This window comes from Tenrec ecaudatus, chromosome 2, assembly GCF_050624435.1.
Source record: "Tenrec ecaudatus isolate mTenEca1 chromosome 2, mTenEca1.hap1, whole genome shotgun sequence".
Lineage (NCBI taxonomy): Eukaryota > Metazoa > Chordata > Mammalia > Afrosoricida > Tenrecidae > Tenrec > Tenrec ecaudatus.
In genome coordinates, this window is record NC_134531.1 from 144,237,735 (window position 1) to 144,252,532 (window position 14,798).

Here is a 14,798-nt window from a genome sequence, read left to right on the forward strand (position 1 = left end):
CACTGGGAAATTGACATGGTGCTACCTCAAACAAGTGGGAGTAGAAATTCTCTATGACCCAACAATCCCTCTGTTGGGTATATACCCCTACAGAAATAAGAATCGTAACATGAACAGACATATGCTCATCTATGTTCATCTCAACACTGCTCACAATACCAAAAAGATGTCAACAAATAAACAGGTCTCACTGGTTCCCTCAATCTTTAGCTCACAATCTTTCTAAAGGCTCAACAACTAAAACATTAGCTGTGCTTGACATCTTATTACCAAGCCTTTGTCTCTGAAAAGTCAATTCAAAGTCTAGTGAGAGCTAAGCAGAGCTTATTTTTTAAGAGATTCTGCCTGCACATTAACCTCCCAGGCGGTAATCCCGAGTGTGGCTCATGGTAAATGTTAACTGTGTATTAAAGTTTATCATACCTGGAATGTCTACTAGAGAGATTAAAATGAGTAATTTCTTAAGAATTACAGGCCAAAAACAACAAATTTCATGCAAAACAATGTACCATTTTGGGTACAAAATTACTGACATAATTAGACCACCAGGGAGATTAAGGAATATTTTTATTCTGGTAAGAAATGAGTATGAGAGAAGAAAATATGCAAATAAATTGGAACTAGTGAATTCTATTTTGCAAAACTAGTTTACAATTGTCATTAACTTGCAATACTACATGTGTCAATTCTAAACCGTCATCAGTCTTCATTTACCTTGATACGCAGCATCCGTGGCCTTCCTCTTCACTTCAGCTTCCTCTTCCTCCAGTTTCTTTTTCCTGGAGAGGGAATTTAAGGGTCAGAGGCCAGTCAACTTTACCTCCTCCATAGTTCAATTTTCTCACCAAGAAATGTACTGCCAGCCCAGCAGCTTTCTGGAGAAAAGCCCTCAGCAGTTAATTTTTATTAACAAAAGGGGGAATTTTTATATACTGCCTAATTCCCAGTTCTTCACCCAAACAAACTAGGACCATTTTAAAAGTTAGACCTGATTTTTGTTCTCACATAGAAATGTTCTATCACATTACCTTCTAGGACTTATTCCCCCCCATCCACAACGCTACTCAAAAACGTTTCCTTTCTAGAATCAGCTTGTCTGAATGGATTGCAAGTGGAGGAAGAAAGCTAATGACTTGAGGGTGGAGAAGGGCAGGGTTAGGAAAGCAGACAGAAGAACCCACACTGCAATGTCCTTGCAAAGCTCATCCAGTCTGCTGTCCATGTGTCCAGCTTGAATTAATTCTGCATCTCTTTTCAATCGTCTGTAAGAAGAAAGGTACTAGTGTTTCTTTAATCTGCTATTTAGAAAAATTCTGATCAGTACCATATATTTGCACCTTTTCTCGCCATCATTTAGTATTTTTTCTGCTAAGTACCTACCTATATTTTTCTTGGGTTTCTTTTATGACTTTCTTTAATTCCTCCACTCGTTCAGCAGTCAGTTTCCGAACAATAACATCTTCAACAGTTTCCACCACTTCCCCCTTTTCACCTCGTTTCCGTCTGTGGGGAAACAAAAAGAGAAAAACTTCCACATTTGAGTGAGAGAATATTTATTCCTCTTTATTTTCTACCACCCAATCAAAGATAAGCTCTGCTACTTTTCTCACCCATTTATATACACCAGACATCCTCAATAACGACTCTCCACAGAGCTAGCCACAAACATTAGTAAATATCTGGCATTATACTCACTTTGGGGTCTCTGTTGTCTCTAGAAGCTCTGAATATTGGGAGGCACAATGCTATGGAAAAAGTGAAAATATAATGAGCAAACATGGAAAAGAATGTCTTTTCAAGGTTTTAACAGAAATAGAAAATTATATGTTAGGTGTGAGTGATTTCTAGAGCGTAAATCACTATTCTATCAAAGCAGTCCAACATACGGTTAAGTCCCCAACTTATGAAGGAGTTTTTTTTTTTTAAAGATCATTTTATTGGGGGCTCTTATAACAATCCATACATCAATTGTATATAATGGAGTTGTATTCCATTGTAAGATACTTAAAAAAAAAGTTCTCATTACTATTGCTTATTATCAATATCTATATAAATTTGGTCCTTAATGTCTTTGAGAATTAAAAACATTGTATCTGAACATCTGTAAGTGAACATTTGAAAATGATACCTTCAGCAAATGACATGATACAATAAAGTATGAAGTAAAAAGTTAAGGGTCCTAGTGCAGTTCCTACTTGAGAACATCGATTTCTTTTAGTTCAGCACACTCCAATTTTTCAATTGGTCCTTCACCAGGGGGTGCTAACACCCCCCAATACGCACGCACGCAGCTGTCTCATAGAGACCCAGAGGCTGTCCCATAGAGACCCAGAGGGAAGGTAAAACCTCTGTAGGTTTCTAAGACTGCAACACTTTACAGGTGTTGAAAGCCCATCTTTCTCCTGAGAAGCAACTGGGGGTTTCAAATTGCTGCAGCTAGCAGCCCAACAGGTTACCTACCACGCCACCAGGGCTGCTTCTCAAGTACACTGTAAGTCAAGAAACACTTGTCCTAAGGACCAGGACCAAAACAGGAGTCTTTTGACTGGAGTGTGTATATGTGGGAGAAGACAACTTAATACTCAAAATTAGTAGCAAATAACTACTGAGTAATCACCATATAAAAAGGCACTGTGCTAGATGCTTTCATGTATTCCTTCAATTAAATCTTTACAACTATGAAACTACTCCATTTTACAAATGGAAAAAATTGAAGCTCATGGTCCAGCCAAAGTTTTTAAGAGGTGGATTCATATTTAAACCAAGACCTATCTAACTCCCAAGCTTAATTATTAGATACACTGATAAGTTTGTTAAATTTATACATATGAATATATTGTCAAATGATAGGAAAACAGAAAAAACATTCTGAACTATTATCCCTCTTTGTGGTGTGAATGTCTTGTACTATACCATAATTAAAGGACAAGGCCTGAAAGAAAACCTACTTCATATTTCAAACACTGCTCAAAAAAAACCCCTTTTGCTTTGAAACTTACTTTTTGAGAGAACCAGTCTGGAGGGCGGCCAGGTTCTGCAAATGGCTTGATTGCTCTACTAACTGACACCCTAACGAAAACGAGAAAAGCTTTATGACACACCAAATAGAAGGGGACAAAAGGGCATGCTCAAAGTTCAAGGTTTTGAGGCTATAAAGAACATTTTTTTATAGAAAGAGCATTTTGTAATAAAAACTGCAGTTGGGAAATATTCAGGAATATTGGACTATGAGAAATGATATAACTACTTAAAAGTTATTTAGTGGGGTGGAGCCATCACTAAGCAGTGTTTCATGAGTGCTGAAAGTATTAGAAAGTAGTAAACTATCATTTACTTGGGATGTCAATTTTGCTATGGATTGTTTTTCTAGAAAAGATTTGTCTTTTGAAAACCAACTTGTAAAACATTCTAGACCACCACCAACAAAAATGTTAATACCTTTTAACTAATAGATCTTTAGAAATGTAAGGTAAGGAAATACTTCAACAAAGTATTTCATAATAATAATTATACTCAGAGAACATGAGATCTATGGGAACCTCCATAACAGGTAAAGGACATTTATAAAAAAACTCACAGCTTACTTCACTCTCAACAGATGATTGAACCCATATACAGAAAATGACAAATTTTATAGGTATTTTACAATTCTTAAAGCTTATTAAAAACAATGAATGTAAGAAGCACACCGGCCAGTGCGATCACGAGGTGCCAAAGGGACCAGGTATAAAGGCATCATGCGCAAAAAAAAAAAAAGATATATGTGTCTATATGTATATATATGTATATGTATGTGTATATATATAGACCATATTGAATGAAGGGGGAAGTGCAGAGTGGAGACCCAAGGCCCAAGTGTCGGCCAATGGAGATCCCCTCACAGAGAGGTTCAGGAGAGGAGATGGGTCAATGAGGGTGCGAGGTAGTACCGATGAAGAACACAGCTTTCCCCCGGGTCCTGGATGCTTCCTCCCCCCAACTACCATGATCCGAATTCTACCTTGCAGGGCTGGATAGGGCAGAGGTTGTACACTGGTACATATGAGGGCTGGAGGCACAGGGAATCTAGGGCGGATGATACCTTCAGGACCAAGGGTGTGAGGGGCGATGCTGGGAGAGTGGAGGGTGAGTGGGTTGGAAAGGGGGAACTGATTACAGGGGTCCACGTGTGACCTCCTCCCTGGGAGAGGGACGGCAGAGAAGAGGGGGGGAGGGAGACTCCGGATAGGGCAAGATATGACAAAATAACGATGTATAAATTACCAAGGGCACATTGGGAGGGGGGAGCGGGGAGGGAGGGAAAAAAAAAAAGAGGACCTGATGCAAAGGGCTTAAGTGGAGAGCGAATGCTTTGAGAATGATTGGGGCAGGGAATGTATGGATGTGCTTTATACAATTGATGTATGTATATGTATGGATTGTGATAAGAATTGTATGAGCCCCTAATAAAATGTAAAAAAAACCAAAAAACAATGAATGTTTAATTGATGCCCCATTTTTTAAGCCTAAATATAAATGTATATTATAAATACAAGAGCATCTGAAATCAAACATCTAGTCTCTTCTAGTAGAATGAGGAGCTATGGCAGGCCAAGAGGAATGTCAGTTTGGGGTCTTTTTTCAGTTGTAATAATAATCTTGATTGTAGATCTATGGAGACATACATGAATGTCATAAACCGTACTTATACTTTAAATGCATGCAATTTATGGTGCATCAGTCATACATCAATGAAGCTGCTTTAGAAAGAGAGAAAAGGGCGAAAGTATGACCTTACTTAAACCACCCTTCTTTTTTGTTGTATAGAGCGAGGATAGGACAGCTGAAAGCTCAAGAAGCCACTGTAATATCAAACTGTTATTAAAAACACAGCTAGAAGTCACTTAACATCCATGCAAGTAACATTTGAGCACATGTACATAGTTGTCCTATGGTTTCACTCTTTGAGGGGTGGGAGGGCATGCAAGATCGTGTTTAAAAAAGGAAAGCCATGATCTTCTTGCTATTTCCTGTGAGCAAGTTTGAAGACCCCAAGCCCAGACTAGACTTTTGCAGGTGAAACAGAGGGCATGGTCTGGGTGCCGGGGCCGGGGTTGGTATTAGACCTATTGCTCAGAGTTCAACGTGGCTTATGGTTAATTAGTAAAAACATGTTTTGTTACTTTGTTTTGGTAATAACTGTTGAGTTATTCAGTTAAGTGTCATCAACTCCCCACCTATCCAGGGGTTTCATAAGAATTCGGTTAATTTGAAAAAGTAGTTCTTAAAAGCTCACAACTTAAAAACACAAGGTTCTGGCTTGCAAATATATTCATTAAAGTACAGAAGAAAGCAAGGGCTTACATAAATCCCACTGAATTAAAAGTAGAAAATTTCACCTCCTGTTTTTCCTTAAGTCTTCTTGCCAATCAATTTATAATCTTCTTCAATTAAAATGTAACAATAAACTGAAAGCCAAAGAACTAAGTTTGGCTTTCAGTCTCTGAATTCTGGTAACAGTTTGAGCAAGTATTGTCTTCCCATAACAGCCAAGCCAACCAGGGTTAAGTAGAAAGTTGCACAGGTGTGCATTCTGGCAACAAGCCCCAGGAAGAGTGGTGGTTGTATGATCATAAGGAATAGTTATCAGTCCAATGACTAAAACCCTGGATCTTGGATTCAAAGCTTCTTTGTCACGTGTTTCCAGAATTAGTGAGAACACTTGAGCACAAGACAGGTGGTAGAACCTCTCACACACCTTCCTTGATTTGTCTGTACACTTAGATCCTTTCTGATAATAATAAATGGGTAACTTTAAGTACAGGTAATAGTTTTCTATAAGTTCTTTAAGTCATTCTAGCAAATCATCAAAGTCACCAGAGGCCATGAGAACCAGCAGAGAAGTTAGCCTTTATTTAATTGGCACTGGTTGAAGTACTTCTGAAGCACACCTTTAAAAGGTGGTGGTGAGAAGAAAGGTGTATGAATTGTTGAATATGAAAATGTCACCTAATTCACAATTAAAAGGGAAAAAAAAGATGCTCAACGTAGTTAATTACCAGGAAAATGCAAATCAAGCCACAATGCATGCTGGGGCAGTGACTATTTATAAAATGTGGCTCTTCTAGTCAAAGTCCCTAACTACCATCAAATGACCTTTCCCTGCACATGTCTGCTAAGAAGGTAGGAGGAGATACTAATAGGATTCACCTGCAATTGTCTTCTTGGTGTGTATAAAATGAGGCCTCTGTCAAGCAGTAGAAAGGATCTCATGACCAGCAAGAACCAGAGTGGAGCATGTCCTCTGGACCTGAGTTCCTGATGCAGTGAACCTCCTGGACCCAAGGGACAGCTATAACATCAGAGGAGCAGCAGAACCAGGAGGCAAAGCATGGAACACAGCGGTGGATTTCCCAATCCACGGAGCAAATAAAGTGGAGCTGAGTGCCTTTTGGCTGAGAGTTGCAGGAATAGGCACTTCAGTCAGAGTGGGTTTGCTGACCCAGGGAACTTGCTTGAGCTGAATGCCATTTTAAGCTTACAGTGAAGCTTAAAAGCAGGCCTGAAAGAACTTTGTAACATGTCCTGAGAAACAATTACCCTGAGCATTTCTCACTGGTATGAAACTTGTTAACTTCTTTAACAGACTCTTTAATCATGAATTTGTGCTGTTTTAATTTAATTATGTTATCTATTTCACATCTCTGGATCTAATATTCATTACAATGGCTACAAAGAACTCAAGACAAAATTCATGATAGACACTGAAATTTTTCTTAATTATAGAGTAGCTAAGGCAAATAGAAGAAACGATAGTCAAACAGCAACCAAAACAACAACAACAAAAAAATAGCAACCAAAACTTTCAAAGGGCAGCTCAAGAAGATTAAGTAAAGGTGGTTTACAACTGCTTCTCAGCCTTTGGCTAAGATCAAGTGTAAATATGCCTTATAATAAAATGTGCAAGGACCTAGAGTTAGAAAACGAAAAAGAACACACTCAATAGATCTTAAACTAAAAGGGAAAGCACTCAAGCCTCGAGAACTGTAATACTGAAATATGCTATGGGCAAAACACTGGTTGATGCTGGAAGCATCAAGATGATAGAAAGAATACCAAAAAGAACTCATCAACTTCCAACCATTATAAGAGGTTGCACATGATCAAGAACCAATGATAATGAAGGGAAAAAGTCAAGCTGCATTGAAAGCATTAGCCAAAAACAAGGCTCCAAGAATTGGTGGAATACCAACTGACAGGCTTCAACAAGCTGATGAAGCACTAGAAGCACTTACTTGTCTATGCCACGAAATTTGGAAAGCTTGCCCACTGACTGGAAGAGATCCATATCTGTACCCATTCTGAAGAAAGGTCACTCAATGGAAGGCTCAAATTATAAAACAAAACCACTGATGTCATATGCAAGTAATATTTTGCTGGATAATCCAACAAGAGTTGCATCAGTACACTACCAAGGAGCTGCTACAGAGGTTCACGCCAGATTCAGAAGGGGCCATGGAATAAGAGATAGCATTGCTGATGTCAGAGGGATTTGGGCTCATAGCAGAGAATACCAGAAAGAAGTTCACTTAGATTTCGTTGACTATGCCAAAGCATTCGACTGTGTGGATCATAACAAATAATGGATAACCTTAAGAATGGGAATTCCAGAACCCTTCATTGTGCTCATGCAGGCCTGTATAAAACAAAACCACACTGCATGGTTTAAAATCAGGAAACGGTGAGCCATCAGGGTTGTATCCTCTCACCATACTTATTCAATTTGTTTGCTGAGCCAGTAATCAGAGAAATTGGCTTCTATGAAGACGAATGTAGCATCAAATTGAAGGAAAGCTTATTAATCACCAGAGATATGCAGATACCACAACCTTGTTTGCTGTAAGGTGGATTTGAAGCACTTGATGGAAGATCAAGGAGTGCAGTAGCCTTCAGAACGGATTGCAATTCAGTGTAAAGAAAACCCAAATTCTCACAACTGAACCGATAGTTAACCTCATGATAAATGATAAAACCTCATAATTAATGCTCATGGAAGCAGCAGTCAAGAGATCAGAAGTATTGCTTTAGATAAATCAGTTGTACAAGACCTCTTAAAGTGTGGAAAAGCAAGGATGTTACTTTGAGGACTAAGGAACGCCTGAGGCAAGTCTTGGTATTTTCGACTGTCTCACATGTAAGTGAAAGTTGGACACCAAATAAGAAAGATTGAAGAAAATTCGATACATTTGAACTATGATGTTGGCACAGAATATTGAAAGCCCCATGACCGCCAAAAGAACTAAGAAATCTGTGCTGGAGTAAGTACAGCCAAAATGCTCCGTAGAGGGCAAGGATGGCAAGATCTTTGTCTCACATACTTTGGACATGTTATCAGGAGAGACCAGTCTAAAGACAGGTTTTTTAACAGGATGCAAAAATTACTGAAAGTATCATTGATATTGCACCCAAGTATAATGATGAAGATCATCTAAAAATGGTTACAGCGGTACATTATCAGGGAACTGTCAGAAATTCAAGCTGAATCAGAAGAGGATGTAGAACAAGATGCTTTCTCTGAAAGCAGAGAATACAGAGTGTACCAGTGTTTCACGGATTACGCAATGGTAATTGAACTGTGTGGAACCTAATAGACATGGATAATACTGCAAGAATGAGAATTCCAGAACATTGATTTGGAAACTGTACATAGACCAAGGGGCAGTCATTGAACAAGATATGGAAGACATGGAAGTTTTGTTTAAAAACAGGAGAGAAGAAAAAGTGTGTGTGCCAATGTGACAACAGAACAGAGACTAGAATGATCTACAACACAAGGAAGCCATCACCCGAAGCTAGGCATGTAACAGTGTTTCCGAGGAAATCAGTGGGGCTGGTATCTTGGGTTATGTGTTGGGCCATCAGCCGCAAGCATGCAGAGCTGGCCAAGAGGAGGCTCTGGCCTGTGGGGCGCCATTACCTTTGGGAGTAGTAGCCAAATCACCGAGATGTTCGCCTATCACAAGTAGAGCCATGCTGGAATAGATCACTGAGGCGCAACAACACCCAGCCCTGTTTCCTGGTAATTCTGGAGCTCGCTGTGGTGAGATCCAGGAGTGAGATGTTGCAATACCACAGGGGCAGGTGGAAGGATGACAAAACTTCTAGGCTATGAGAAGCTTGGTCCATCAGGCTGTGGCCATGACCAGGCTTGCTTGGCTTCTCCAGGGAAGCAGATCAGAACTGTGAGGAGAACCAGGCCCCAGAAGATGCCAGAGAAAGAGTGGTTAATTTGGGTGAACCCGGGCTAACCTGTGAGAACGGCGTCGTGTAGGTCCTGAGGACTCTGGTCAGATTCTGGTGGGAACCGCGTCTGCTGACCAGCAGCTTTGACTGCTTTGCAAAACTCCCAGCCATGGTTGGAACTGACCTCATTCCTGCAGTTAACATTGAATCAGATACCAGCAGGCCTAGCCCTCGTTGAGTGGCAATAGCATGGATATTTCCATCATTATGAAGTGGCCAATGGGATTTGGCCAGAGAAAGTCTAAAGATGTCAGAGTGAGTTCATGACTGTTTCTTGCCAATTTAACAACTGACTTTTTGCAGTTGAAATGTGTTACAAGCTTTACTTACGTTTCAGTTTTTATACCCCAAATAATGTGCTGGAACGCAGTGTTGTCTAGCAACTGGAAGATAATATTGGGAATCTGTCTATTGGAGGCCTATCCTGGCTGGAATGGTAGCCCTTTGTACGTACATGCTAGGTGATTAGGGCACCCAGCCTCCTAACAGTATCTGTTATTGGGTGTCAGGGACCCCAAAACAGGAGTCCCCTTAGGGGGACAACTTTAGGTCCAGTCCTGGATTCTGGCACTTGTGTGTGACAGACACTCACAGAGGTTTCAATCCTCCACTTGGATTCCTTGGAGGCAGGTTATCCAAGTTAGAGGTTATTCGTGGCCTGGACTTTCTCCTTCATCTGGTTCCTTCCTTTGCACCAGGTTCATTCAGGAGATGAAAGGCCTAAGTTAGTTTGCTGGAGCCACTGCTCACAATTTCACACTTGGGGCGCATGGGGGGCGGGGAACAGTTGTTTCTTTCTTATCTTTATTGCACTCAGAGCCTGCACTGTTAAGACGGGCTGCGAGAATTCACACTCTTGCTCAACCCTTGCAAGATGGTAACCTTGCACAGGTTACCTAACTTAACCTCTCTTGTCACATGGAGAAAAAAGGGAATGGAAAGAGTAGCTCCCTCACAGAGAGCTGAGGATCTGATGGGTTAATTTGTGGGAAGCACAAAGAACAGTGCCTGGTGCATAATGCTCACCGTGCCTCATCATCACCACCAACTGAACGGCCAGGGACAGACAACAAAGATGGTCCTTGGTGCAAGCTTTAGTTAGTGACCAATCTAGGTAAGATGCAACTCCCTAACTGTCTTCCAGGTGACCCAACTTAAGACTTTCTCTTGGTTTTACTTTCATGGTCTGCTCAAAGGTTTAAAGTTCACTGATCCTTCCTGGGATCTCTTGTTTGATTTTGATGTTAAAGTAACTCAAACAAAGGTGCCCTATGGGTTAATTGTATTCTTTCATCATACTTATTCAATGTGAAGGTTGAGCAGATAAACCTGAGAAGCAGGACCACACGTGAAGAATATATTATCAGGGTTGGAAGAAGTCTAAGGAGCAACCTGCCACACAGATGACTCAACTTTACTTGTGGAAAGCCAGGACTCAAACCATTTATCAATGAAGATCAAAGACTACAGCCTTTAATGGATTATACTTCAACAGAAAACAAAAATCTTCCCAACTGGACGAAGAAGCAACATCATGGTAAATGAAGACTAAAGTCACAGATTTCATTTAACTTAGATCCACAATTAAAATCTACAGAAGCAGCAGTAAATAATTCAAATGACAAACTGTGCACTGTATTGGGTAAATCACTGCAAAAAATCTTTTTAAAGATATCACTTTGTAAACAGTGAGGAATCCGTGACCCAAACCACGGTATTCTCCATTGCTTCATATGCATGTGAATGCTGGACAATGAAAAAGGCAGGCTGAAGAATCATGCCTCTGAATCATGGCATTGGTGATCATTAACTGTATCATAGGCCACCAGAAGAATCAGTTAAGCTATTAACACACTCCTTAGAAGCAAGGATGGTGAGGCTTGGCCTCACTTTCTTTTGACATGTTATCAGACCTGTCCCTGGAAAAGGACGCCATGCTTGGTAAAGGTGAAGAGAGGAGAAAAGGAGACACGGTGAGATGGACTGGTAAAGAGGCTGCAAGAATGGGTTCAAACACAGAACATATTGTGAGCGTTGCACACGAGTGGGCAGTGTCTCATTCTGTTGTGCATGGGGCTGCTAGGAGTTGAAACCAACTCAAAAGTACCACCCAAAACAATGTAATCACGACATTCATAAACGTTGGCAAGCATATGGTGAAAATGGAGCCCTCACATACTGCTGAAGAGAATATAAAATGGTACGGTCCCTTTGGAAAATAGTTTGACAGTTGCCTTAAAAGTGAAAACCAGCTAACATCAACCCAACTTTTAACCTCAGTCATGAAGACTGAAAGCATTTGCACAAAAACTTGTACAGAATATTCACAGCAACACTACTTAAAATAACCAGACGCGAACAACCTAATAATCTATCAAGTAACTGATAAATGGCTAAACAAAAATGCTGTATGTCCTTACAACGGAATGTTATATAGCCATAAAAAGGATGAAACATCAATGCATGCCACAAGGGTAAATCTGGAAAGTATCATACAAGCAAAAACAGCAACCACAAATCTCCAACTATAATATCATTTCACTGTTATGAAAAGTCCAGAACAGGCATAGCCATCGCAACAGAAGTGGTGGGAACTTTTCTAGGGAAGGGGAGAGATGAGATGACGGTAAAGGGTTTCTTTTTAGAGTGATGAAAATGTTCTGACATGAGATTGTGGTGATATTTGTACAACTCTGTGATTATACTAAAAATAATTTAATTGAACATTGTACATAAATTGTGAATTTCATTACAATAATTTTTAAAAGGAAAAATGCTGCTTAAAGGCTAAGATGCTTAACTATAAAGAATCTACCAGCATGAAAACAGCCTATGATTTCTAAGAACGAAGAAGCATACGTGTTAGATACCTTACCAATTCTGATCTCCACTCCTCATAACCGAAGATGCCAAACACAGCTTCTCCCGAATGGACCATGGTTCTGTAGGACCAGTACTTAGTAGCTTGTGTTCTGAAAGGAGAGGCAGCTTACAGAAAACCACACATACGAGGGGGTACAACAAAAAAACCCCGGGATTTCCTCCCAAAGCTATGTCTTTAATTTTTTTTAAAAAACCTTATCATAGAATTAAAACATAATGAAATTTTTCTATATCTTGTGAATATCCCTCATGTGTGTATACAGAGAAAGTGTGTGTATATGTATACATACACAAAAGGGGGGTATAAAAAAACTCTGGAATCTTTTTTCAAAGGTATGTATATTAATTTTTTTTACAAAAGAATGTTATCACCCTCAAAGTACCCTCCACTGCTCTTAATACATTTGTCCAATCTGCGATTCCATTCTTGGAAACATTTTTCAAACTCAAATGTTTGGATGGGTGACAGCACCTCCCTGGTTTTTTCTTCACCTCTTCTACTTCCTCAAATTGCTGTCATTTCATGTCCCTCTTCATTCTTGGAAACAAAAAGTCCCAAAGAGCAAGGTCAGGTGAGTCAGGTGCATGGGCAAGGGAGGCATGCTGTTTTTTGCCAAAAACTGGTGCACTGTGATGGCTACGTGAGCAGGTGCATTGTCATGTTGGCAAAACCAGTCCCCCATCTGCCACAAATCAAGCCTTTTTTGTCACACACTGCTAAGCAATCTTTTCAGAACCTCTAAATAGAAAGCTTGATTAGCAGTCTGACCTGGTGCAAATGCACTATTCCCCTCAGATCAAAAAAGCAAATGAGCATTATCTTGATCTGTGATTTCATTAGAGGTGAGGTAAAGATGGCGCCTTCCACTGGCTTGAATGATGTTTGGTTTGAGGGTTGTAAAAATAGCACCATGTCTCTTCACTAGTGAAGACCTTGGGGGGAAAAAGTCTGGGCTGCTTCAGAGCTGTTCTTTCAAAGTACAGCATGTTTCCAGTATACAGTTTTTTCCTGCTCAGTGAGAACCCGAGGCACAAATTTCCCAGCAACCCTTTTCATTCACAAATCTTCCATTAAAATTTGCTGAATTGAGCTCCAATATAGTCCAGATAACTCATCTCTTCAATATGTCATCTCGGTCTTTCTTTGAGCACAAATGCATGAATTTTTGTCCATTTGGGAAGTTCACGGGTGTCCAGGACAGGGTTTGTCATCAATTAACATTTTTCCATTTTTGAATCCACCTGAACACTTGAGCTTTTCCCACAGCACTGTCCTTGTGAGTTGTGTTCAACATCACAAGTTACTGTGGCACTTTTCCCATGCAGGAAACAAAATTTCAAGGCCATGCACTGTTCTCTTAATCAGCCATCAAATAACGAGGTTACAGTAAAACTGCTTTTACAAAAATATTCACTATGACCAGAGAGAACCTTCCCAGGCAACACCAATGGGTGCACTAACTCAGAGCAATTTCCTAGCAGGGGGACAAAAAAGGTGTACTAAGAAAGCTCCACCCAGCAGAGCTTTTTTCCGTTTCTTTTTTTTTTTTTTTGGGGGGGGGGGAACCAATTATACTAGTTCTAAATGCCAAAGGGATAGAACTAAAGGTGTAATAGAAAACAACCCAAAGTATTGTGACAAAACAGGCGATTAAGGTGCCGTGGATAAGCCCTTATCTGTAAACTAAAGGATCACGGTGTAAACCTACCACCATTCCACAGGAAAAGCAGGAGACAGTCAGCTTCTATAGAGATTATTGGCTTGGAAACAGTATGGGGCAGTTCTACTCTGTCCTATATGGTGGGAAATCTATTGAACAGCAGTAGGTGTCACCAAATTTTTATATTCACCCTTCCAGTGATTGAAATATCATCAGTATGGAAAGGTCCCATGTGATGGGAACTGCACTATGTATGAAGTGGAAAGAGCCTAGTGGTTAAAGCACCGCTGTTAAAGGGTCAGGTAGGTCTGCAGAAGAAAAAGATGTAGCAATCTGCTTCCAGAGAGATTTAGTGTCAGAAGCTCTCCAGGCCAGTTCTACTCTGTCCTACAGTCATTGCGTCAGAATCCATTCAACAGCAATGTTTTTTGTTGTTGTTGGTTTACTTAAAAAGGACATTTGTTTCCCTCCAATGGCAATGCTTCAATCTACATCTTAAAAAAATATAAAAACGCCAGTGTGTGCATTAATGTTAGATTAAGCCGTTCTCCTGAAAGGTCCTACTCTACTCGTTTTCTTCCCATTTGCAGACAAGGGATTCCCAGGGACAACACTCTGCTGCTCCGCCTCCTTTTTAGCATAAACTTGTTTACTTCCCTTAGGCCTCCCCCTTAATTATAGGACCTAAAAGATCTTTCCTTCATTCTACTCCTAACGAGGGAAATGGCCCCGGTGCAGCACACGCAGTTGCCCCAGCGGTTAAGACTCCCTTTCCAATGCCTCACCAACGTTCCTCCGAAACGGAACGGCCTTTTGAAATGGCAGCCATGCCACAGGGCACACAACGTCTGTTTGCACGCCCAGGTTTCTCTGAGGGCCTTTATCTAGTCTCCCACGGAACCCCGACACACAAGGATCCGCGGAGTTGCTTTCTCCACACGCTCTGGGCCAGACAAAGCCCTCCTCCACTTC

General features: G+C 40.5%; 1 protein-coding gene across 6 annotated transcripts in view; it reads right to left on the reverse strand.

Annotated features, from left to right (window-relative positions):
- BRD8 (bromodomain containing 8) overlaps window positions 1-14,798 on the reverse strand; it is a 51,097-nt gene that overhangs the window by 35,857 nt on the left and 442 nt on the right. For 5 of the 6 annotated variants that reach the window (XM_075541609.1, XM_075541611.1, XM_075541613.1 and 2 more), the window contains exons 2-7: window positions 12,158-12,254; window positions 3,000-3,069; window positions 1,696-1,745; window positions 1,381-1,503; window positions 1,182-1,262; window positions 715-779 (exon numbers count right to left, since the gene is read on the reverse strand). In XM_075541609.1, coding sequence (XP_075397724.1) covers window positions 715-779; window positions 1,182-1,262; window positions 1,381-1,503; window positions 1,696-1,745; window positions 3,000-3,069; window positions 12,158-12,254 — 486 coding nt within the window. Of the gene's footprint in view, window positions 1-714; window positions 780-1,181; window positions 1,263-1,380; window positions 1,504-1,695; window positions 1,746-2,999; window positions 3,070-12,152; window positions 12,255-14,798 lie in introns of all 6 variants that reach the window. The other variant, XM_075541614.1, reaches the window with a different exon arrangement.